Source organism: Quercus suber, unplaced genomic scaffold (genome assembly GCF_002906115.3).
Source record: "Quercus suber isolate HL8 unplaced genomic scaffold, Cork oak 2.0 scaffold_333, whole genome shotgun sequence".
NCBI lineage: Eukaryota > Viridiplantae > Streptophyta > Magnoliopsida > Fagales > Fagaceae > Quercus > Quercus suber.
The window spans coordinates 490,408-516,915 of record NW_027069786.1 but is presented as its reverse complement, the minus strand read 5'-3'; the positions used below and the strand labels follow the sequence as shown (position 1 = coordinate 516,915).

The 26,508-nt window shown below is 37.4% G+C and overlaps 3 protein-coding genes across 5 annotated transcripts; 2 read left to right on the top strand and 1 right to left on the bottom strand.

Annotated features, from left to right (window-relative positions):
• Positions 1-293: 293 nt before the first annotated feature.
• On the top strand, positions 294-8,709 carry LOC111989695 (uncharacterized). 3 transcript variants are annotated; one of them, XR_010623430.1, is made up of 5 exons: positions 294-914; positions 4,442-5,405; positions 5,491-6,015; positions 6,147-6,277; positions 6,648-6,757. XR_010623430.1 is itself a non-coding variant. In XM_065759579.1 (5 exons), exons 1-5 carry the CDS (start codon positions 355-357, stop codon positions 8,510-8,512), a joined length of 2,742 nt encoding a protein of 913 aa, XP_065615651.1. In that variant the 5' UTR covers positions 295-354; the 3' UTR covers positions 8,513-8,709. The 3 variants fall into 3 exon arrangements, 2 of the variants coding, with proteins under 2 accessions (XP_065615651.1, XP_023877261.2); XM_065759579.1 differs by lacking the exon at positions 6,147-6,277 and adding an exon at positions 8,278-8,709 and having other exon boundaries at positions 295-914; positions 6,648-7,105; XM_024021493.2 differs by lacking the exon at positions 6,147-6,277 and adding an exon at positions 8,278-8,709 and having other exon boundaries at positions 296-914; positions 6,648-7,109.
• Positions 8,710-8,826: 117 nt separating this feature from the next.
• On the top strand, positions 8,827-12,231 carry LOC111990143 (stem-specific protein TSJT1). The gene is made up of 4 exons (XM_024021936.2): positions 8,827-9,611; positions 10,424-10,664; positions 11,351-11,471; positions 11,706-12,231. The coding sequence occupies exons 1-4, from the start codon at positions 9,412-9,414 to the stop codon at positions 11,912-11,914; spliced, it is 771 nt and encodes a 256-aa protein (XP_023877704.2). The 5' UTR covers positions 8,827-9,411; the 3' UTR covers positions 11,915-12,231.
• A 6,416-nt stretch (positions 12,232-18,647) lies between these two features.
• LOC111989727 (uncharacterized) lies at positions 18,648-19,901 on the bottom strand. Its single transcript, XM_024021524.1, has one exon. It carries the CDS (start codon positions 19,899-19,901, stop codon positions 18,648-18,650), a length of 1,254 nt encoding a protein of 417 aa, XP_023877292.1.
• Between the last annotated feature and the right edge of the window lie 6,607 nt (positions 19,902-26,508).

Sequence of the window (26,508 nt, the reverse complement as noted above, 5' to 3'; positions counted from 1 at the left end):
TGTTACTTTATTTTTGCTACTACATAATCATGTATGTAGCAATATTTTTCCTTTATACAAAGAGAAATGATACGCCTACAATAATTTTACAATATTTTTATAATAAATTACAGGTGGTTAGTTAAAGAATTAGTTGAACTAAAATAAATTAAAATTTTGAAATGAATTTTGATCAAACTTTATTTTTTTTTTAATTTTTAATTTTTTATAAATGATATGGGAAGTAAAAAAAAAAAAAAAAAAAAAAAAGAAGAAGAAGAAAAAAAAAGGGCCGTGAATGTGAATGTCGTGGTTTCCACTTCAACGTGGCCTTTTGCCTCCATAATTCAAAAGGATAAGATTCAAAAAGTGCAAATGGGAGTAGAACTTCTCCCTCGCCGACTCGACCCAAACTCAATCCCAACTCACAGAGTCAACTCGTTCCCCATGCAACTCACCAATCTCCTATTCGCCTCCGTCGCCCTCAAAGCCCCTCCAGTTCTCTTCCCCAAAGTGAAAGCGCTCAATTCCAACTCGCCCGAGTCACTCACTCTCTCACAGACCCTCCAATCCGAAACCCTCGAAACCCTAGAATGGCCCTCACTCTGCAAACAACTCTCATCGTTCACGTCCACCACCATGGGATTCTCGGCCGCGCAGAAAGCCAAGATCCCCTTGGGCCAAACACCGGAGGAGAGCCACATGCTTCTCGATCAGACGGCGGCGGCGGCGGCAGCGTCGGCGATGATGGATTCTCCGCCATTGGATTTCTCGGGGATCGAGGACGTCTCGGGGATTTTGAACTCGGCTGTTTCGCGCGAGTTGCTCTCGATTTCGGAGCTCTGCGCGATTCGGCGAACGCTCCGAGCCGCGAAGCTCTTGTTCGAGAACTTGAAACAGTTGGTTAATACCGGAGATTGCTCTGAAACTGAAAGGTACTTTACTATTATTATTATTAGAATTAGAGAAGGATTTAGTTTAATTTAGCTTTAATGAAACCCTAGCTTTACACCATCTAATTCTAATTACAATTTTGCCACTTCAATTTTTACAACTTTTATAGCATAAACAGCTTCATACTGAATATTAGGGAAAATTTGCAAAATAATAATATGTCTTAATTTATAATAATTATTTAAATCGGCAAAACAGTTATTTGGGAATATGGCCTTTTCTTTAGAATCATATTTCTACGATTTCAACTAACTTAGCTGAGCTGAATTATAAGCGTCAAAAACACAATTTCAACATGAAACATGATTTTAATAAAAAGGCTAGATTTCCAAATAGTTTAAAAACAATGTGAATTTACATAATTATTACTAAAATGATATTGTTATGCAAAATTTCCAATGAATATTATCCTAATAATATGACTCCCTACTATTGGGTTCCAGTTAGCTCAATTACACTATCATCGAATAAGAAAACTAGGATCGACTACACCATAGGTTCAATTTTTTTTTTTTCTTTTTTTGCCACTATTGTTGTGTGTGTGTGTATGTGTTTGGGTATTTGTTTGGATTTTCAGCTCAAAGTCAAACCAAATCATTTATACATTTTTGGTTTTCCTGACTTAAAATATGCGTGGTGCTTAAAAATTCATTTTTATTTTAGATGTTATAGTAGGGGCATGCACTATTCTTAGGGTTTGTTTAAAAATAAGACCCTCTTATTTTGCTGAAATTGAAATTTTTTTGCTGAAAGTACCATAAATAAAAGTAAAAGTTAGCTAAAATAGTACAGTGAAATTCATGAATAGTACCAAAAAGTGCATCGAGGTCTATGCTATGTTGCACGGACACTGACACGGACACGGACACGACACGGACACGGACACGGAGATACGGCAATTTTTGAAAAATAAGGACACGACACGGCGGGGACACGGCGGTTAAATAATTAATTAAATTTTATATTTAGGCATATTTTTTAATATTTTTAGACATAAAATACGTTTATGTCTAGAATTTAAATTATGTAAAAATTACAAATAAATAAATTAACACCCAAATTAATACAATAATGTACATAAAGTATTTATATTACAAACCAAAAATTTAAATAAACTACGTTTAAATACTAATAATAATACTAAAAATAATAGTCAAAATAATAATATAAATTATTTTCTCTTGGACCAATTGCATATTAATGACACCTTGGCATTGATATATGGTGCTCAAACGTTTAAATTTGAAGTTGAAACTTTCACGTGAATTGGCAGTTGACACACAAAACAAAGAGGTAATATATAAAAAAGTATTATAAAAGTTTAAATGAATAGAAGAAGACAGAAGGCAGTGGTTCTGCGAAGAAAAAGAAAACGAAAAAGAAGCAGAAGAAGAAGAAGAAGGAGAGAGGAGGAGCTCGTCGATCGGAAGGGACAGGGTACACCGGCACAGCGTCGACGTCTATGGAGTTCTCCGATCGGCCCGATCTAGCTCCGGCGAGGGCAGCGGCAGCGGGCAGAGGTCAAAGAGAGGGTACGCCGGCACAGATTTTTTTTTTTTTTTTCGTTGCTGGCGTGTCGGACGCGTCGGATCCGCGTCGGCGCCATGTCGAAGCCGCGTCGGCGTCGTGTCGGAGCCGTGTCGGAGAAGCGAAAAAAAAAAAAAAAAAAGGGACACCGCCGGACACCGGAATCTGGCGCGTCGTGGCCGTTCCGGTGTCCGATACGTGTCGGACACCGACACGATGCCAAAAATGGCGTGTCCGTGCAACCTAGGTCTATGAATGTAGCAAAAATAAGCTGGTTTTTTAATTTGGAGCCAAATACATACTTAATGTCTTTTGAGAATAGTTTATTTAGTTGAAAATGAAAACTTTTTGCTGAAAGTATATAGATAAAACAAAAAGTAATTGAAATAGTATAGTGGGGTTCAGGAATAGTACTAAAAAGTGTAATGGGACCCATGAATAGTAAAAAAATAAGTGAATAGTAAAAAAAGTTGGCTTTTTAAGCCAATGCCAAACACACATTTAGTTTTGATAGTTTGCGGTATATTCATAGATTTTATATTTTAAAATTTTACATAGGATGCTGTTTTAGAGATTGAATAATAAATAATATTCAATTGACTTGAAATTTGAGAGAACATATAATCCAAGTGTGAGATTTTGAAAATCCTATAAAATGCTATTAAGCAATAATTCATTTTTTTGGGTAATTCAATAGTTGGGGGTGCGGGATTTGGATTGGGATATCTTTGTTGGAAACACCAAGAGGTGTCAGTTAATCTTACAAGGCTCTTGGCATTAACAAAGAGTTATATCATTTGGAACTTGAACTTTATCCAATAATTGTATTGAGTCTATTGACTATTATCATCAATATATTTGTAGTTGGAATTGATATTTTGGTCTGATGAGTTTGTATGGCATGTCATATATTAGAGAAACAAAATGCAGAAGCAATGGTGATTAGAGTAATTATCCTAAAAGTTGTAAAATTTTAACTTTGCGAAAGATGGAATGTGAGAATATGATGAAGCTGAGTGCAAATGTAAGAAAATAAATAGATAAGTGATATAACTTATAAGCTTTATAAGAAGTGGGACTTTGAGAGTGGTGAGAGGGGGAGGGGGTAATGGTGGAGATTATTAGGAGAGCTATTTGTGGTGTTGCAAGTTCATAATGAGTATTGTATTCCTGATGTATGGATGCTTTTTTTTTTTTATTATAAATTTTCATATATTTGTCTGATCTTTTTGATGAGTAAGTAAAAACTGATTGGAGTTAATTTTGGTTTAAGTGGGAGGTCTTGGTTTTATTGGTCTTCTTTAGTTGGTTTTTGGGTTTTGTTGATGTGTCTTTGTTTTGTTCTTTGGGTGTTATGGTTTGCATTCTGATTATAACAAATAGATGCATTTTGAGAATTTATTAGTAACCAAGCTGTTGATCTAAAAGGTAATAGATTTTGGAAAGAGATATGGTAAAAGCATGCTATGGATTGATTGTTAATCTTTTTCTGCTAGATATATTCCAGAAAGCCTAGAGGTAGAATCTTAGAGGTTAGGAGGTCCTGCATTGACATGGTTTGCTGCATCAAACAGTGCCTAGAGTTAGCCTTTATTTTAAAATGGTTCATGAGTTTGAATCTTCACAGTTATTTTTTCGACTTGGTTCAAGACAATAAAGAGGATATTGTTTTTTTTCCAAAATAGGTGTCTCAAGGCTCTGAAAGCTGCTGCTTCTATGTTAAACAATTTTCTTTGCTACATCCCTGGATAGGTTGTCCTTATTGGTTGGCAGTCGGGGAGAAGCATTTATCATAAGGTAATGAGTTCTCATGTCACAGTAAGGGTGTCAGTATAAAAATTTGTTTTAAGGGGACTGTCACATATATAGTGCTGTGCTTCTTTTTCTACACTTTCATACAACTGAAAGCAGGAGCTTCCTGCATGATTTTGATGTTATAATAAGGAAATGAAAATTTATGTTTCTATTTGCATTCAAACAGGTACTTGCCTCTGCTTGAAATACTTAAGCACTGCAATTTCCAAGTGGAGTTAGAGCATAAAATAGGATTTTGCATTGATTGCAATTTGTTAATGATCCTTGATAGAGCTAGCGAAGATTTGGAGATCATTAGGTTAGAAAGGAAGAGGAACTCAGAAAGTTTGGATTCTTTGTTGAAGGGAGTGTCATCTCAGATTTTTCAGGCTGGGGCAATTGACAGACCTCTCATAACCAAGCGTCGGTCTAGAATGTGTGTTAGTATTAGGGCTTCCCACCGACATCTACTTCCAGATGGTGTAATATTAAATGTTAGTGGTTCTGGTGCGACATACTTTATGGAACCCAAAGAAGCTATAGAGTTGAACAACATGGAAGTGAAGCTTTCAAACTCTGAGAAAGCTGAGGAGATAGCAATTTTGAGCTTACTTACATCTGAAATAGCGGAATCAGAAATAGAGATAAGGTATTTGTTGGATAGAATTTTAGAAGTTGATCTTGCTTTTGCAAGGGCTGCCTATGCTCAGTGGATGAATGGGGTCTCTCCAATTATCACTTCACAGGGTTGTGAGGCAATAAATTTTAGTGAAGAAGAAGATTATGCTCTGTCAGTAGATATTGATGGTATACAACATCCTCTGCTCCTTGAGTCCTCTCTGAGAAGTTCTTCAGATGTCATCACATCCAACTCTGGCAATTCAGTTCACTTGGGTGATGGAAATGGCACAATGACTTCTTTAAGTATGTTAAGAGGTGCATCTGATTATCCTGTGCCAATAGACATTAAAATTAAATGTGGAACCAGGGTGGTTGTGATATCAGGGCCAAATACAGGAGGGAAAACTGCTTCCATGAAAACCTTAGGTGTGGCATCTCTTATGTCAAAGGCTGGCATGTTTTTACCTGCTAAGAACCGCCCACGAATTCCGTGGTTCGATCTTGTTCTAGCTGATATTGGAGATCACCAGGTATTTGTTTACCTTGTTTATGGCGTATAAATTCTCAGTTCTTTTAGTTGTTCCTGCTTAGTCTTACTCTGGTTTTTTATTTTAGTCTTTGGAACAAAGTCTCTCAACTTTTAGTGGTCACATAACACGGATCTGTAACATCTTAGAAGTGGCCTCAAGAGAATCACTTGTCCTCATTGATGAAATTGGTAGTGGAACAGATCCTTCAGAAGGTGTGGCCCTTTCCACCAGCATCTTGCAGTATCTCAAAGACTGTGTTAACTTGGCCGTTGTGACCACTCATTATGCAGATTTGAGTCTCCTGAAAGAAAAGGATAGTCAGTTCGAGAATGCAGCCATGGAATTTTCACTAGAAACATTACAACCTACTTATCAGGTCCTCTGGGGAAGCACTGGGAATTCGAATGCCTTGAGTATTGCTAAATCAATTGGTTTTGATCTAAATATAATTGAACGTGCGCAACAATGGGTGGAACAATTAAAGCCTGAAAATCAGCAAGAGCGGAAAGGTTTGTTATATCAATCACTAGTAGAGGAAAGAAACAGATTAGAAGCTCAGGCCAGAAGAGCTGGATCTCTTCATGCAGAAATTTTGGATCTATATCATGAGGTATTTTTAGAAGTTCATATCTGTCAGAGAATGCTTAAATTTCTAGATAGGGTCAAGGTTAATGTTTTTAAGTCTAACCTAGTCCTTGCAAGGTTCTGAGCACTGACAGTGGGAATCAAATAATTTATTAGGTGCACCAATGGCTTTGCTAATATTAGCACTGATGGCCCACAGTAGGGCCATCTGCTGTGCCTCTTTGTGCAGGCATTGAACCCAGGACCAGGTTTTTGTTTTGGTGTTTCTTGTGGTTGTCAAATTATCTGTAAGTTCCCATTTAAATGGTTGAGAGTTAATTTAAGTAGGGTGCCAAACTACAGTGAGGAGAAACTAGGATGAAGTAATTGGGTTATTTTTTAAGAACTTGCATTTTAAAAAAAAATTGTCGAATCAAGGCTATTCTATTCCTTTATTAACTTTTTCATATTTCTATAAAAAGAAAATTTGAATTTTTAATAGAACTTAGTGGTATTGTCAAAGTTAGACTACATGTCAAAATTCAAACGTAACTCTTTTGTTTCTAATCGCAGCAACTTGGATTTTGAATGATTTGCCATTCTTGAATTAATTGTTGTGATAGTTGTTTGATAATATTTTCTGCTCCCCCCACCCCCCAAATAATTTTATGGGTGTAGATCCAAAATGAAGCAGAGGATCTTGGTGGGCGTGAGACAGCTCTTAGGGCAAAGGAAACCCAACAGGTCCAGCAAGAATTAAAGACTGCAAAATCTCAGCTGGATGTTGTGATACAGGAGTTTGAAAATGGACTCAGAATTGCCAGTGCTGATCAGTTTAATTCACTGATCAAGAAATCAGAATCAGAAATCGCCTCTATAGTTGAAGCTCACTGTCCTCGTGATGCTTATTCTGTCAATGATACAGATACCAAATCTTACACACCTCAAATTGGAGAGCAAGTCCAGGTGACGGGATTGGGACGTAAGTTAGCTACTGTGGTTGAAGCACCTGAAGATGATGAAACTGTTCTAGTACAACATGGTCAAATAAAGGTCCGTGTAAAGAAAAGCAACATCAGATCTATTGCAAGTAGCGAAAGGAATACTGAAACTAGATATGCCCCACGTTTGAAAAGGCAGGTATGTACTAAGTAGTGCTTTGCAGAAGTTAAGACATTTCTCATCTAGATTAGTTGTTAACTGAGCATAAATTGTAGGGCCTAATCCCTTTTGCACATAAAAGGATTTGGCTAAGCAAGTAGGGGCATTAGGCGAAATGATCCCAATGAATTTGATTAGTTTGACTTTGCCTGAGGAAGTTAGGCCCCTTTGTACACAAGCACATTCTTCCATGGTTCCACCTTGACATCAAGGGTTTCCATCTAAGCTTACTTTCACATACCATCCTCCTGTCATGGGTGGCATGCCGCTACAGTCATTTTCTACTTGTTTATAATGAATTATGTGTATTGCATTTGCATCAGTTGAAGCTTTATGAAACTGTAACACTTGACTGTCTCTTTCTCTCGACGAGTTTACTACTTTGCATAAGCTATTCCATGTTTTTTCCAGGCTCTTGTTTCATTGGAGTATAATCTTCTCATATTTATAGTCACACTTCTAATTACCCATCAATTTTATACTCTCAATACCACTCAACTCACCACAATCCAGACTGCATGAGTTCTCCTATGTGAAACCCTTCGTGCAATCCTGTTTTTTCTAGAGCAATGTATATAAGGCCTTGGAAATGATATTTTTTTTTCACTGTTATTATTATACATTTTTTCTCGGGTGTTCTTGTCCCTCTAATGCCTTTTACATGAAGGAAGTCTCTTCTCTGCACACCGCACTGTATAAAATTAACGGCAGTCAGTTTCTGTTCTTGTAGACATTTGTTTTCAAGTTATTCCTACCATTTTTACTTTATTGGTGAAACCTGAACGATAAGTTCCTTCCACAAGCCAAGTTAAAGTTTTAACTTCAGTTCACATAATTGAGTACAGTGTGACATTTAATCATCGCGTTTAGTTCTCTTCAAGTTCTAACCCAGAATATGGCAGTATTTTTTTATACAATTACACATATTGCACTTCAACTTGTTGGATCCTATTCCTTTTAGTTAAGACAGATCTTAATCATGATGTAAACACATAATCCTACTTTAACTGTTTATTCTGAAACTTGAAAAAAAAAAAAAAGATTTATCCTTGAACATTGGTTGGGATTGTGTGGCAATTGTTTGAACTAGTCATCTTCATTGACATTTTACTGACATGAATCTGATTGCTTACATCAAATACTGTAGGGTCAGCAGAGCAAAGAGCTCCAGGCTCTTCCAGAGCCAAAAAAGGGCGAGGAGGTTTCATATGGCCCATTGGTGCAGACATCAAAGAACACAGTGGATTTACGTGGTAAGCGAGTGGAAGAAGCTTCGTACCACCTTGAAATGGCCATCTCTGCAAGTGGACCATATTCGGTTCTGTTTGTCATACATGGGATGGGCACTGGGGCTGTTAAGGAGCGTGCACTTGAGATATTAAACAACCATCCACGTATAGTCAAGTGTGAACAAGAAAGTCCAATGAATTATGGATGTACAGTTGCTTATGTTAAGTGAAACCTCAGTTGCTTGGTCCAATGAAGTATGTCATACTTGTGACCAGTTTTGAATTGTATATATACATGGGTTGAATGACTCACAGTCAGTAATCATAGTTCATTGAGTTTGATTCCTTCATGCCACTTCTAATTCTCTACCTTTTGTCTCCACAACCTTCATGAACTTGTTTCATCTAGAATTAAAGCCAATATGATCACCACAATATGTATTTAATCAGCATCTAGGTATGTACAGCTCTGGTCCCGAAAGAATGTTATCATGTTTGGATGATACACAGGTCATTCTTTGATGTTATATTTGTAGGTAAAAAGATGGGAAGAATAAGAAGGCAAACGAAAAAGGACCAAAAATGTATGTACCTATCCTTCTGTTTTCCAGAATAGTTCATTCATTTTACTATTATTCGAAACCGTTAATTGAGTTTTGTCTTTATTTATCCGATGAACATTTGACTGTTGAATTTAACAGACACCTCCTGATCCTGAAGCATAAACTAGAGACTTTTGGTTTTGGCACTATGCATGCTGCATGTCACAGGCATAGCAACCTTGGCTAGACACTTGCACATTACACGTATCACTCGAGCAAACCTTACAGCTGCCACATGCATTACTACCAACACAGCACTCTTGTGAGGTAGCAAACTTTGAATCAAGTACTACAACAAATAATGATAAGTATAAAAAAGAAAAAATAATAAGAAGAAATATAAAAGCATCTATGAAGCTCACCTCTATTTAATTCACCGAAGTATGTGTATTAGTTTCTATTCAGAGCAATAGCTGTTTTTGAAATTTTTCTCGGAAGTTTTGCTTGAAAATGTTGGCTGTTTTTGAGAAAGCAATAGGGAACCCACCAGAGGAGCTGAAGCTTCCTTCAATGGGGTTAGAAACTATGAAATCCCGGCAAGATATAGTTGAGATTGTTCGGTCATTGTGGCCAGACTCCACGGTTTACAGCCTTGCAAATGGGAATTATATGGCTTCATCACAAGAAAATGAAAGTCCATCACAGCCCAGGTATTACATAACAATATTGTTATTATTATCAACCAAAAAAAAAAAAAAAAAATTCAACATTCAACATTTGCTAAGGTGGTAAGTTTGGTAAATTATGATTGACTGGTGTAAATTACTTTTATAAGAGCCCACCATCGACACTACTTTTATTTTACACTAACTTAATTTGTCATCATTATGAAAAAAAAAATTATAAAAATTTTATGTTACTAGATTTATTATTTTACAAATATAGTTGCTACCAAATTGGGTAGTAAAATCCATGGAAGAGACTTTATTGAAATCTTTATAAGGACCAACAGTGTCACCTTATCACATCAAATTATCAATTTTATAAGGAGTTTTGAAAAATTAGATTGAGAAAGTTACATTTTCAACCTCATAACTTAAGGCTGATTTCAAATTAAACTATATATTTTTAAAAACCATTCAATTCAATTAAAATTACACGGTGACGTAGTTAATGGAAAATGCTTATACAAAACAATGATAGAGTGCTTTTCTTGCTTTTGAAAATAAAAGTTAACCTTGTAAGCTTCTCAAAAAAAAAAAAAAAAAGAGTTAACCTTATAAAAGCAAGCTTGAAGTTTTGCTAGAGATTGTCAAATTATCTGAAACTTTAAAAATGAGTATGCCAAAAGTCTTATAGTTCAACTGATAACTTTCAGTGTTTTCAATGGAGATATCTAATTTCAAATTCCCTATACCCATTGTAACTATTGAATTATTTAAAAAAAAAAACAAAAAAACAAAAAAGAGTATAAAATAAATTTAAGTGCACTAAATTAACTGGCTCATTTCTATGTTATAAGGTCTACTGTAGTCACAGATGATATCTTCTGCATTATTACTGGGGCTCTAGAGAACACAACTGTACTAAGACGACATTATGGTCTTCCAAGACAAGCCACGGATGCCATGGTTATAGTTGAAGCTTATAAGGTTCTAAGAGATCGAGCACCCTACCCATCTGATCAAGTCATTAAAGATCTTGAAGGAAAATTTGCATTCATTCTCTTTGATGCTAGATCTGGAACAATTATTATAGCCCGGGTGAGTTCAAGCCTATATTACTTAATTTGTATTGGTTTGTAGATTAACTTCAACAACATTAGAACTAGATTACATAAATTATATTTATATATAGCGATTCATTTTGGAATTTTTCTACAATATCAACTTACCTTGTTTTCTATTCAACTTTTTTTAACTCTGAACATGACATTGTCAATGTTTTGGACCTAGCATGCATATGCTTGTACAACACTTTCGAGTGATGTTTCCTCTTCTCTTACATGAATGATGTATCCTATCATGAATTTTATTAGTGAGATCTTCTATTACGTGAGAGGAGGGAGTGTTTCTCCCAAAGTATAGAATAAGTTCTCTAGTAGAGATGGAATTGAATCACTGCATTGTACTTGAACAATGAAATGAAAGTTAATCTCTGACAAAGACAGACCATAAAAAACGTGGTCATCACCAAATTTTAAATGCAAAGGGAACAATAATGACTTATCATCGATTGCGATGGTGGATGCTATGCTATAATTTCTATTAAATGCCATTGTATTACGCTTGAATCACTTTTTTGGGGGGTCGGAATGTTTAATTCACATTGGAGTCCTTTGCTTCACATGAGATGTCCAAGGCAGCACACCCTTTGTAATAAGAAATGCTAGATACTAAAGAGAAAAATATTATGTGACAATACTAGTAATTGTTGCTACCATTTTTAGGACCGTGAAGGATGCGTAGAACTTCACTGGGGAATAACCGGTGATGGATCCTTGGTTTGCTGCAATGATCTCAATATTACAGGAGAGGCCTGTGGAAAATCTTGTGCACCTTTTCCTCCTGGTTAGTTCAGCTCACTCTTTTTTGCATATTGCTCGCTTGGGTAGCACCTAGCAATTAAAAACTCAAGGAAATTGCTAAAAAAATAATCTCAACCAAGCTTAAATGATATCTTGTAAGTCATTTCATGAATTCTTAAGTTTTGTAAAGTTCTTTCCTCTACAGGTATAGGCTACATGTGCTATTTTGATATGCTGACAAGTGGTTTTTCCTAATGGCTAATGCATGGCATAACAGGGTGCATTTTCATGAATGGAAGTGGGCTTAAAAGCTTTGATCATCCACTTTACAAGGTTAGAGCAATTTCTCGTGAAGATGACAATGGCCTCATTTGTGGAGTTATGTTTCAGGTGGACTTGTACACAAGGCTCCCTAGCATTCCACGCACTGGAAGTGCAGCAAATTGGGCAGAAAATGCTGCTGTCCCTGGGGAAGAAAATATCTAAGATTTTGCAAGCTGGTAATCAAACTGTGTTGTAATAATGCCAATGTTCTAGAAATGTGTTAAGAGTTCATGTTTGATGCAAAAAGGAAGGACTACATCATGTTAGTTTTCATTGAAATAATGCTATAGACCCAATAAATTTCACAGTTAGTTTTCATTGAAATAATGCTATAGACCCAATAAATTTCACAACTTGTTAAGGTGGTTGCGATTGGTACAATATCACTTTTACATGAATTCACCTCTAACATGATTATTGTATACTAGACAACTTGCCAACTTAACAATTATGAAAAAGTTGAAAAATTTATTGTGTAAGTAGACTTACTACATCTTTTTTTGCTCTTTCCACCAAGTGAATATTTAGAACTTCAAAAGGCTTTCTTTAAATTGTTTGGTAGTTTCACCCGTGTCCAATAATTCATGCCTGATTCAGAAGTTTACACTAGACAGTAGACACCATTTTTCAAGAAGGAAAGGGCTGCTTCTTGTACTATTTCTTTTTCTTCTAAAGCTAATCTTTATGATCCTAGGCTAAATGGTTACTAATTAAAGTAATTTAAGTGGCAATTGATTTAAGAGGACCAAACAATTTACACATAGCGTAAATGTAGATGTGGGCATATTGACAGTTGTCCTGTTATCTTACAACATGCTTTTAGGATTACACCTTACCTTAAGAAACATGTGATTTAAAATTTCGGATTTCAAGTAACATAGGTCTAAATATCTAGGGGAAGTATGTTGTAATTCATCCAACAATCGACTCAGATTTTGCTTTAATTTAATTCAGAAATTTATTGGTTTTTTTTTATTTTTTATTTTTATTTAAATGACATTATATATTCCTAAATATATATATATATATATTATTTTTTTTTTTGAAGAGATATATAAGGATATACAATATTTCATTTTTTAAATGATTAGATTTCAGAAACTATAATATTCAGTCATCGGTTGGATGTATAGTAAAAACATGGTTTGAAGATTTTATTAAGAGATAAACAGCAGTTAATGCTTACAATAGTTATGTTTAGCTAACACACTTATTTTGGTTATATTATTTGCTGAGAGGCCTAGCTAGCTAGCCCCTGGTCCAACTACCCTGACTCTTTGGCTATGGCATCCTCAGTGGTAGTGTGCTTTTGATCATGATGATGATTAATTATGTCCTGAATCCTTGCCAGTGCTTCCATGAGTGAACCCTTTAGGCCACTAAGATCCTCACCATCATGGACCTTAATTGAACCAAACACAGGTGTATAGTTCCCACAATCAACGTACAGTTTAATTGAACCAAATTCAAGACGACTCACTAATGTGTATTGTGCATAGTGGTGGGCCATCCAATCCAGAGCCAAAACCAGGAAGACCTACCAATGGGATTGTCCCCCAACTCACATAACCACCACCACTTCTAGACCCAGTGTCAAAACCAGTACCAGAAGAACCAGAACCACTGTCTGCACCATTGCTAGAACCTTCATGACCTTAAACTTTTCCACTGTCAGAACTAGAACCAGAATCAGTACTACTAGTTCCACCTCCAGCTGAACCACTAGCTTGACCCCCAGAACCACCAGGTCCAGCATCTACACCAACCCCAGAACCCTGACCACTACGAGGACCAAAGATAGTACCACTAATCCCACTTGGACTATACCCAATGCTGCCACCACCACCATTTCCCCATGACCATATTCCTTCAAATCTTTTTTGGATGCCAAGACCACCTGATTCATCAGCTACTGGTTCATCCTTGAAAGTAAGAACTGGTCTATGAGCACTGCAAAATCCCTAGCTTAGGAGAAAGTAGGCTAAGCATACTATCTAATCGCTACCATTTTTAACTAATTCCTTGCTCAAACTGCTCTGGCTCGTGCTCGTGAAGGGTACTATATAGTGACTGGTATGCAAGGGTGGTTGATTTGCTTTGAGTGAACAAGGCGCTCTTAAAGAATGAAGTTTTTTTTTTTTGATGAGAAAGCTGAATTCATTCAAACCGAAATTGGAGTACAACAAGGATGAAATACACATAAAGACTCAGCTCAAGATACAATCAAAGATGGATGAGAATCTACATTACATTCAAGATGGAGGAGGTGTTTCACCACAGGTGGTGAGACTCCTTTCCAAACCTGACTGTAGGGTTGTCCACGGGTCAGGCCAAGTTGGGTTTGTGCCCAACCTGGACTCGACCTGACTAATTCGGGTGGTTGAAAATTTGACCCGAAATCGACCCGCATGATCTAGTCGAATTTTCAGTTTGAGTCTCATCGGTTTCGGGTGGTATCGGTTCGGGTCTCGGGTTTCATCGCCGAGGACGAAATCTGGCCGGATCCGTCGAGATCTAATCGAAATTTGGCCAGATCCATCAATATCGGACAGAAATCTGGCCGAATCCATCGAGATATGGCCTAGATTTCGTCGGATAATGGTGAGATCTTGCCGGATCTCGAAGGATCTCGCCGGATTGGTCCAAGATTCCTAATATTTCGCTAGAGAAGATGATTGTTTTGGTTCAGGTCGGGTGTCACGGGTTTTGAAACGTAAAACTGGCAACCAACCCGCGTGGGGGTCGGGTTAGAGAGTTTGGACCCACGTCTGACTGTCGGAGACGTCAGATCGGGTGGCGGCAGGTCGGGCTCGGGCGGGTTGGGCGGTTTGGGCGGGTGACCAGGTGGGTTGGACAGCCCTACCTGACTGATTCCATTACGCCTAGCATATTGAGCAAGATCATGTGCAACCTTGTTGTAGTCCCTTTTCAAATGCTTAAAAATCCAGCTTCCAAAAGAGTCCGTGAGGTTTATGATACCTTGGCAAAGATGGCCTAGACCCCCATCAGTATTAAGAGCTTGTAGACTTTTGATAGCCAAGAGAGAATCAGACTCAATGATAACTTGGTGTAGCTCTAATTCTTTGGCCAGCAAAACTCCCTCTTGAATTGCTATAAACTCAGTTTCAAGACTCGTGTACTGTCCAGGGAGCATTTTACTAAGGGTTGCCACTACTTCTCCGCTACTATTCCTGATTACAACCCCAATGCTTAACCTTCTGCCATCATCTGATGAAGCTCCATCCACATTTATTTTATGGAAATCCAGTGGAGGGCCATCCATCTTGATCCTTCATGGGCATGTTTCCCATTGATAGAAGCAAAGACTTCTTTATGTTCAGAGATCATTCTCCTTGTGTGGTACCAGACCTGGTTAGGCGAGTGGATCTTGTCTTCAAAACATTTTTGATTCCTACTATACCAGATGGACCAAGCAGCTACAATAAAGAGCTCCAAATCCCGGGTAGCACCTTCATTAAGGATTCTCAAAGCGGCTTCAGAGAAATCTATACAGTTATCACCCAATTTCACTGGGTAGTCCTCCCATTTATTCCAGACTTGCCTAGTTGAGCTACAAAGCATCAGAGCATGAGCAACCGATTCAGCCTCCTAATCACACATTGGACACAACACATCTAAATTCACTCCTCTTCGATGTAAGTTCAGCCTAGTTGGAAGTGCGTTCATGCATGCACGCCAGGCAAAGATCCTGATTTTTGTCGGGATCTTTAGATGCCACATTCTTTCCACAATGGTGCTCTTACATCTCCTCTAGAGCATTTCCCTTCCTCATTGGTCTCTACCACTTTGAGAGCAATGTAATAAGCGTTTTTTTACAGTAAACTCTCCCTTTTTATTGCCAACCCAAATGATCTTATCTTCAGGCAAATTGTAACTCAACGGCATATTTAAGATAGTATTAGCTTCAAAAGGAAGAAACAGAGACCTTACCAAATCAGCATTCCAGCTTCTTGTTTCATTATCTATTAAAGTAGAAACCATCGGAAAGTCATCAAGAGGCCGAGCTGGGGATATAACTTTGTAAGTTGAAGGAGTGGGTACCCATTTATCCTTCCAAGTATGAATTCTTCTTCCATTACCAACCTTCCACCGAGTCCCTCTTCTTATGACATCCAAACTATTAAAGATGCTACGCCATGCATAAGACGGATTACAGCCCAGTTTCGAATTTAGGACGTCTCCATGAGGGTAATACTTGGCTTTATAGATGCGAGCAACCAAAGAGTGTGGATTGGATAGCAATCTCCAACCTTGCTTAGCAAGCATGGCCAAGTTGAAAGCTTGGAGATTTCGAAACCCCATGCCTCTGTTTAATTTTGATTTGCACATACTATTCCAACTAACCCAAGCTATTCTATTCTCTTGCCTCCTCTGTCCCCACCAAAACTTTCTCATCATTCATTCAATCTCCTCACACAACCCCTTGGGAAGTTGAAAACAACTCATGGTATAAGTCGGGATGGCTTGGGCTACCGCCTTTATAAGGACCTCTCTTACACCAATGGATAGGAGTTTCTTTTTCCACCCCATTAGTTTTTTTGCAACCCTTTCTTTTACTTCAGCAAAAACATCTTTTTTTGACTTCCCAACGATTGAGGGGAGGCCAAGGTATTTTCCATGTCTTGTATCTTGCATTGGTCCTAATAGCTCCATAACTTCATCCTTACTTTCATTTGGTGTGTTTTGGCTGAAAAACACCGAGGATTTTTCCACATTTATTTTCTGACTAGAGGCAGCCTCATAAAGTTCAAGGATCTCCTTAAGTTTTTGGCCCTCTTGCCTACTTGCTTTGCAAAAAAGGAGGTTGTCATAAGCAAAGAATAGATGCGTGACCATAGGACATCCTCTACATATTGACACACCATTGAGCATTTTATTCCTAGCTGCCTCATTGATCAATGCTGAGAATCCATCTGCACATAATAGAAAGAGATAAGGTGATAGGGGGTCACCTTGCCGCAGCCCTCTAGTTGGAATAATACTACCAAAAGCCACTCCATTGATTAAAACTAAATAAGTCACAGTTGTAATGCAATGCATGATAAGGTTGATCCATCTTTCATGAAACCCCATGCGTTCCATAATTTTTTCAATGAAACCCCATTTGACCCTATCATAGGCCTTACTCATGTCAAGCTTGACAGCCATGTTGTAATCCTTCCCCTCCCTTTTTTGATCAAGATAGTGTAATAGTTCAAAAGCGACCAACACATTATCAGATATAAGGCGTTTAGAGAGAAACGCACTCTGGTTTTCTGAGATAATTTGGGGAAGGATAGTTTTAAGGCGATTGGCTAAGACTTTTGAGATAAGCTTATAAATAACATTGCACAAACTGATAGGCCTAAATTCAGTCATCTTATTGGGATTTTTTGTTTTTGGAACAAGAGTTATATTGGTTCTATTTATTTCAGCCATTGACAAGTTTGAATTTAAAATATTTAGAACCATACAGTTAACATCATTACCAACAATGTCCCAATACTTTTGGAAAAAGATTGCAGACATACCGTCTGGTCCAGGAGCTTTGGTAGGGTGCATTTGATGGAGTGTTGCTTCAATCTCTTCCCTTGTGAATTCATAGATCAGGCTTTGGTTCATCTCCTCAGTTACTTTGGTGGGGATGAAGCTTGTTACCTCAGCAATCCTAGTTGGGAAGGAAGTAGTGTATAGCTTCTCAAAATATGAAATGGCAGTATTAGCAATATCTTCAGTAGTCTCACACCACCTGCCATCCTCATCCCACAAGCCCATTATCATGTTCTTTCTCCTTCTTTCTGACGCCTTAGAGTGGAAATATCTAGTATTTCGATCACCAAGTTCCAACCATCGTGTCTTGGCCCTCTGCTGCCACATTATTTCCTTATTATCTAGCAATTCATTGATTTCTTTTCGGAGTTTGTCAGCTTCATTGCCCCTGCTTCCATCCTTGTCTTGAAAAACAAGCTCACTTAGTGCTCTTCGTTTCTTCTGAATTTGCTTAGGGATCAGCCCAAACACATACTTATTCCACATGGTCAAGTCAGATGCACACCGCCTTAAACCTTCATCCATACCACCAGGGATGTTCAAATTTGCCCCGTTTCTCCAGCATGCTTTTATAACCTCTCTACAATCCTCCCTCCTCGTCCACATTGCTTCTAAATGAAACCAGCGTTTTCTTGAGGACTGTGGGCCAAAAGAATCAAAAATTAGGAGAGCACAGTGATCGGAAGTGGAATCTACAATATGATGAACCTGAACATCCTTGAAATAATCAATCCATCTAGTGGTGGCTAAGGCCCTGTCAACCTCAGATACACTCTATCTTCTCCTTCCTGCATATTGCACCATGTGAAGTCTGGACCTGTGTATCCCAAATCCCTGAAGCCACAACAATCAAGAGTAGCAACAAAATCATCAATCTGTTTTTGAGGTCGTCTGGCTCCCCCCATTTTTTCTCTTGTTGAGGATATCTCATTAAAATCACCAAAACAAATCCATGGCAATTGAAACTTCCTATTCAATGCTTTTAATTGATCCCAAGATTCTTTTCTTCGATACATTTCCGAATGCCTATAGAAACCTGAGATTCTCCATTTGAAGCCCGATTGAGATTCCACAATGATAGCATCAATGAAATTCCTAGCATAACCCATAATCTCTAGCTTGATATCTTTTTTCCACAGCATTGCCAATCCCCAACTTCGATCTAACTTTGGGATTATCAGACTATCAGTGAAGCCAGCTTTTTCTTTTACTTTCTCCATACCTTTTTTATTTAGCTTCGTCTCCGATAAAAAGACGATGTTGGGATCCTACCGCTGTACCAGCTCGCGCAGCGCCTTTATTGACCGGAGGTTCCCAAGCCCCCGGCAGTTCCAGCCAAGGGCAATCATTGCTCCTGGTGGGGCTGTGAGACAGCCACCGCCGATATCTCATTTGCTTCTTTTTCATCTGAGAAATGCGCTTCGCAAACTCTTTTCTGAACTCTGCCTTCACTTTCTTCTAAGCCTTCAATAACACCAGCCCTTTTCTTACCTCCAATAATAACTTGGGCCTCCTTGTTTAAATATTGACTCTTACCCATTTCCCTTGCCACTTTTTTCAAACTGCCTTTGGCCTTGGCCTTTTTTCCCATGTCTGAGCTCAACACTTGGGCTTTGTTTTTTATTTCCTCCGTTGTCCCACTCTTTTGTATTGTTGGGCTTTTTTCTCCATAACTTTCGGAATTGGGCTTTTGGGGTAGGCCCGCTAAAGAACAGCCTTCCTCATTACTTTTGAACAATTCCTTGACTAGATCAGGTTTAGTTCCCTTTTGCTTATCACATATTTCCTTTACATGCGCCAGAACTTTCTCCACTTTTTCCATATTGTCCCATCCATCCTGCACAGTCCGCTCAATGGTGTTTGACATCTCAGTATTCATATTTTCAAGATCCTGATCCCTTGTCCTTGCCTCGTTTCTTGCCTCGTTTCTACCGCTTACCGTTTGGACGGATGTGTCTCTGTTTTTTGGCACCCTTCCTGATCTTAGTTCTGCACCTTCTTCCACCATTGATTCAAGGCTTCTGCTACTCATGGATCTTGCTTTATCAGCACTACCTTTTCCCTGACCACCTGCCCTTATCCACTCACCATATTGTTGATTTATTTGCTGTCCCTCTACATTTTGTGTGCAATGTTTGATGTCATGTCCAAGTTTCCCACAAATGAAGCAGAAAGTGGGAAGTCTCTCATACTTAAAATTGATCCAAAATCTCTCACCTTTTGCATTAGTAATATGGGCTCCTCTTCTTAGAGATTTTTGAATAGGAAGGTTTACCCTTATCCTCATAAATTTGGCTTGGTCAGCTTGCCAAGAATGTTTATCAACTTCTAGAACTTCACCAAGTTTACCTCCTATTTCTTTCCCTACATCCTCAAACATAAATTCAAATGGTAGACCCCATACTTGGACCCAAAAAGGACTGTGAGTGAAGGTGATGTTCGCCGTTGTCATTCCTTTTTTCCATCTGCTCAAGAGAAGAAGGTTGTTTTCGAAGTTCCATGGGCCACTTTTCTCCACCCATTCCATTTGGTACTTGGAGTTGAACTTGAATTGGAATATGTTGTTTCCCACCTCTACAATTCTTACCTCAGATCCCATCTTCCACGCTGACCTTAACATACTCTTGAGTGCTCGTTGGTTTTGCTGACGTTCAGACAGCAATCGTCTAAACAGGCTGAGGTGACATTCCTCAAGAAGCTCCTACCTACTTGCTACAGTAATGGGGATGTCTTCTTCTTCTTCCTTAGTCAGTTGAAGTTTATGAAGTTCTTCCATTACTAGTTGATCCATTTTTGGATTTGGGAGATATTTTTTCTAGAACCTGTTGTAACCACAACTATGAGTGTGCCGAGAAGAGATCCCTAGAAAAGATTCTAGGGGAGGGAAAGAGCTCTTACTACAGAGAGAGCGACAAACTCCTACAGGGGAGAGTAAAGACCTATAGTTTAAGAGGATTGATGTTGGGTTTCTTAAAGAATGAAGTTGGTTGTGGAAGAGTGAGATAGGGCAAATAATGAGGTCATATATATACATCATGCATTTTGTAATGGAAATCAGGTGTCACTCATGATGTTTGTGTTGAGTGACTCAAGAATTACGTATTGTTAATTGCACTATTTTCTTTTAGTTTATGTTTGGTTAGAGGGAATGGGAGAGAAGGGAGGAGAAAAAAAATTTCTTTTTTCTTCGTTTGGTTAGAAATAAATTAAAGAGGAGAGATAAAGGAAATGTGGATACTAAATCGAAACGAAATGGTTTCAAGTGATACCACAAATTTTTTTTTTTTTAAAAAATTGCTCTAAATCCATAAAATTAGTTAATTACTCTGATATCCTTGAAATTTATTGAATTTTTTTCAATTTTTTTTTTATATTTTTATATTCTTGTAATTAATTATTAATTTATAATTTATAACAAAAATAGTAAGATAATATTTTTAGTTTTCTTTCTCTTCTTTATCTTTCCATCTACATCCCAAATACACATAAGTATAGAGTATGGGGCATTGACTTCCTTCAAACCAAACATGGTCTTAGTGAGTGCAAGATCATGAGGGAATTTGGGGACTAGCATAGTAAAGGTCTACAATATAGTAAGTTAACACATGTTTGAAATGTTTTAGCAAACTAGCATTTCGAGTTTTAGAAACTCGAGATCTATATAAAACTTGACTCTCAAAGACTAGTTTTGTATTGGATGACTTGGACAGAAAATGCCACATAGATCTCGAGTCTTAAAGACTCATTTTCTATAAATAAAAATCGAGTTTTAGAGACTCGATTTTCTTAGGAAAAAAAGTTTTTACAACACATAGATCTCGAGTCTATAAAACTCAAAATTTAATTTAAATTTACTTAGATCTTGAGTCTTATAGACTCGAGTTTTGATGGGAAAAAATTTTATAAACACAGATACACATCAGTCACTAACTCAGCCCTCACTCTCTCACCCATAACACTCAGCCTCACACTCCTTACTAACTCACTGCCTCACTCACCCATAACTCTCACACTTCTCACACCACATTGCCTCTCACTCTCAATCACCACACTGCCTCTCTCACTGCTCCTCCCTCTCAACAAATTCATATCTCAGGTAAGGGTTTTTTGATTTGATTGTCATTATAGTTGGGTATTATTTGTTGTGGGTGTGGGTTAAAGAGTTTGACTATTTATTTTGTAGGTAGTTAACATAACTTAGTTAAGATACCAATATTGTGAATTATAGAATTTTGTTTTGTTAGTGTTAATTTTTTGTGTATTTATTTGCCTGGTTTTTGTTATCAAAATTTATTCATCATTTCTAGGCTCTTATTTTTATTATGATATTATTTTGACTTTATTCATCATTGTTTTGGGTACGAAATAGGTAATGAATGAATTGTAATGAAATAGGTATGTAATTCATGCCCTTTGAATGGGTATGATATGGGTATGTAATGAAATGAGTGACTTACTCATGCTTTTCGAATGAATTGTAATGAAATGGTTTTTTTGTTTTTGTTTTTGTTTGTATTGGGTATGTAAATGTTATGGGTATGTAATTAGATAAAATGTTGTATATTTTTACAAGGATTTTGGGTTTTTATTATTATTATGATTATTTTTTTATTATTTATTTTTTTGTATTTTGGGTATGCAATGGGTAGTCTTAGCATGACAGAAAAAGGATTTGGGTATGAAATGTGCAATGAAATTCATGCCCTTTGAATGAATTGGAATTTGTATTTTGTGTAGTTTGACTAGATAAAATATATATATATATATATATATTTTTTAATTGAAATGGTTTTTTTTTTTTTTTTGTTTGTTTGTATTGGGTATGTAAATGTTATGGGTGTGTAATTAGATAAAATGTTGTATATTTTTACAAGGATTTTGGTTTTTTTTTATTTCTTTTATTTTATTTTATTATTATTTATTTTTTTGTATTTGGGTATGCAATGGGTAGCCTTAGCATGATAGAAAAAAGGATTTGGGTATGAAATGTGCAATGACATTCATGCCCTTTGAATGAATTGGAATTTGTACTTTGTGTAGTTTGACTAGATTATATATATATATATATATATATTTAACTAACATAGTAACTTGACTTTAACAGGTTCATAATGACTGTAATTGATATAAACCTATACCACGGTGGTCCGATTAAGAATGTCAATGCGAACAAGGAATTGTCATTTGAAGGGCCGGGTATAAAGTGCTAGTATACCCAAATTGATCGTAGGTTGAAGACCCTTGATGAATTGAAGATGATAGTTATGGAAGAATTGTGTGTAAATCCTGCTGTGCACAACATACACATTACTTATCGTTTGCCACATGAAGTCTTGAAGTATTGGATTAATTACAAGTATATGGAGATAGAGGTAGACAAACATGTAAAGATCATGTTTGACAAGTTGGAGAGAATTCCTGAAATAAATGGTATTGAGTTATAAATACAGTTGGAGCCACGTGCAAAAGTTGATATCAAGGAAATCCAACAAAAAACCACAAGTTTACAGGTTACAATTCCGGATGCTTAATATGAGTATTCTACACGTGTAGAGGATGATGATGGTCATGACGATGATGTTGAGGATGATGATGACGATGATGACGACAATGATGATAACTATATTAATGAGACTGCCATTAACGGTGAAGATTTTGTCAATAGAGATAAGTATAAAGAGAGGATTGAACAAGGGGACTTTGGGGACTTTGAGAGGGACATTGAGAGAGACAGTGATGACGATGAGAAATTTGACCGTATTGAACCTGATAATGTTATTGGTGTCCAAAACATTACGAACACAATCCTTGCCTACGCACCTCTTGCCTTGTCATTTTCTGCAAATACTTGGGAAAATATAGTTGATCCTTCAAATATTGAGATACCATTTGTGTCTACTTGGAGAGAGAGGATGAATTTATGCCCTCAAGGAAAAGTGGAGAGAGAGGATGACTTTTGCTAATAAAGTGGAGGTGAAGTGCACATTAACAATTTGTGCCCTCAAGGAAAACAAACATTTTATGATCAGTACGTCGACGAAGGTCAACTTTGTGCGAAATGTGTGGATGAGTCATGCAAGTGGTATGTCGTGGCAGTCATGAAGCCCAATCTCCATGGGCTATGGATGGTCACCGCGTATGTGGGTCCTCACACGTTTATACCGATTAGGGTGCGAAATGACAGTAGAATGATGAATTGTAATTTTATTGCATCAGACATCCTTAAGAAGTTATGTAAGGATCACACTACCCCAATTAAGCATCTCAGATCTATGATAGAGTCGAAATATAATGGCCATAAGCCTTCTTACTACAAGGTATAGGATGCGAAACAAAAGGCGATTGGAAGATATTTGGGAATTGGGAAGAGTCTTACCAAAGGTTGCAAAAGTTACTAATGGCATATATTGATCATGATCCAAATACCCAATCATTCTATTGTACCACACCCACTAGTGAAGATGACACTGTATTTTTGCATTATGTGTTTTGGTCTTTCGGTCCGTGCATTGATGGATTCAAATATTGCAAGTCGGTTATCAATATTGATAGGACCCATTTGTATGGTAAATATCAAGGAAAGTTGTTGGTCGCAATGACAACCGATGCTAACAACAAGGTATTCCCTCTCGCATTTGCTGTTGTGGATTATGAGTCAAGGTCTAGTTAGAGGTGGTTTTTACAATGCCTCAGAGATACAATTGGCGATGCGATACTTGACGAAGGCATTTGCATAATTTCTGAACGACATGCAGGTATTAAAAATGCCATTGCACGTTGGCCTAGAGGGGATGATGGAAGAACATGGGTATTTCATAGATATTGCCTTTGACATGTTGCTAGCAAATTCAACACACATTTTCAAAACTCGACTCTAAAGTCAGCAGCATTGAAAGTGAGATATGCTACTCAGACAGTTAAATTTGATACCATAATGGAGTCCATTAAGTAGGTGGAAATTGAGGCCATTAGGAATAAGAAGAAGGTGACGTGGAAGGATGACAAGGAAAAGGATTTTCTTTCATACACGTACCTAATGAGCGAGTCTATGGATATGTGGACCCAGTCACACGATGGTGGGAGACGTTTTGGGCAATGACAACCAATATATTAGAGTGCTTCAATGGTGTATTGAAAGGTGCATAGGGCCTTCCTATTGTCGCAATGGTTGAGTTCACTTGGTCCAAACTTATTGAATATTTCCACAATTGTAACAAAGAATTTACTAGTCTTTTGATGAAGGGTAAGAGATGAAGTACATATACCTTCTCCACGTGGTTGGAAAATAGGCGTAAATTTGAGAAACACTATCTCAGGGCATTTAGCAATGAACATATGATATATCAAGTAGTTACATCACTCAACATGTGTAGCACTGGAGGAGGAAACCACAGTTATAAAGTTCGGTTACTGGAAAGAACATGCAGTTGTGGGAAATGACAAAACATTAAGATCCTGTGTTCACATACAATTAGAGCATGTGATGTGCTAAAGATTTATTCGATCATATATATTCACCCATGTTATAGTTTGGTGTATGCCCTTAACACTTACTCACATGCATATGCGGTTCCTAAGTTAGAGTCACTGTGAAGGGATCCCATGGGGCCAAAGTGGTTGCCTAATCTAGCATTGTTGCAAGCCAAAGGTCAATCGGTGAAGTCAAGAATAAGGAATGAGATGGATGGAGTGAGGAATAAGGATTGAGAACCGGGATGGCGGAGAAAGGACGCAGATTTTATAGAGAGTCAACCTAAGCAGACATGTGGACTATGTCATGCTTCCGGGCATAATCACAGAAAAGGTCTGCAGTCTTATGGCACTTTCACAAGCAGTCATGTTCCAAGCTAGGTAGGTGAAAGATGGCAAAAAGTTCTGGATCGGTTAAATAATTGTTGTTCATTCTATGCTTACCTAATGTTTACTATCTTGTCTCTTAATGTGATTAGTCTACGTTTTTTAGGCAGGCTTCCATTGACGTCGTTTTTGTTGCCCTGACTGCTGATCTTAGAAAAATTGACTACGACTACGTTGTATCGGTACAATTAAATTTTTGGTTTTTGCTGAATGTACTTGTAATTCTCTAGCCAATGTATTTGATTAAACTTTGTGATTTGAGTAGTACAATTAGAACTGAAAATTAAGCGTGGTTGGACATGTTTAGAATGTTGATATATTGAGAATGTCTTTTGCTGTAATTTAAGTGCATTTACATTGTAAAACTATGTTTATGCAGAGAGTGTAACAATTTCTATAGTTCAGTGCCTATTGAGAACGCCTTTTGATGTAATTTAAGTGCATTTACATTCTCAGGTTCTCTGCCTCTCAATGAGTGTCTGTAGATTACATTTTCAACTTCCTTATCTTTGTTTCTTAGCTTCTCAGTAGGTGCATGCACACATTTTTGTTTTTGGTTTGCTTGCACGTCCCAAAAAAGAAAAATCCCAGTGAAACTCGAGTTTCATAGACTTGAGTTCCAATAGATCTCAAGTTTGTAAAACTAGCTTCTAAGAACTCGAGTTTTATACACTCGAGTTCCACTGGTGTGAATACTCAAAAAACAGGGCATGCTCTCTGCCTGAAACCCTGATGTCACAGTCCTCGAATACTATCTTGAGTTTTTAAAACTCGCTTTCCAGAAATCGAGTTTCAAAGGCTCGAGTTATTCTCAATTTTTTTTTTAAATCTCACTTTTTTTTTTCTTTTGTACTAGTTGTTTGATGGGGCACAAATTGATAGCAACATTTCAATAAAAAAAGCTAGAAACAAAGCTCCCCAAGGCAAAAGATTGGAACATGCTTTTGATTTTATACCAATGGCATTGCCTAGAAATTGTTTAGTATTTACTTCTATTATCCCCCAAACATTTTATCTTGAAACCTAGTTTCTCATTCAGCTTTTGTGGGTCCTAATAATGTAAATGTGGTCTAGTTTCAGTGGCTGAGCCATTGGCACAGAATCCTATACATAGAGGTTCTTTTGCAAAGGCAATTACATAGGAACTTCATTATCTAAATTTGACATGAAGGGGGAGGGTCCCTTCTAGCACTTCCAAAGGATAACAAGCACACTAATGAGACAGCAGGTACTTTCCAGTACCTGCAAAGCTTGATCATGGCCTAAAACTTAAGCAGATGCTCTAGGCTCTCAACTATTGAACGTGTGATAATAATCTTTATTCAGCATGCCAAACAAAATTTTTGTAT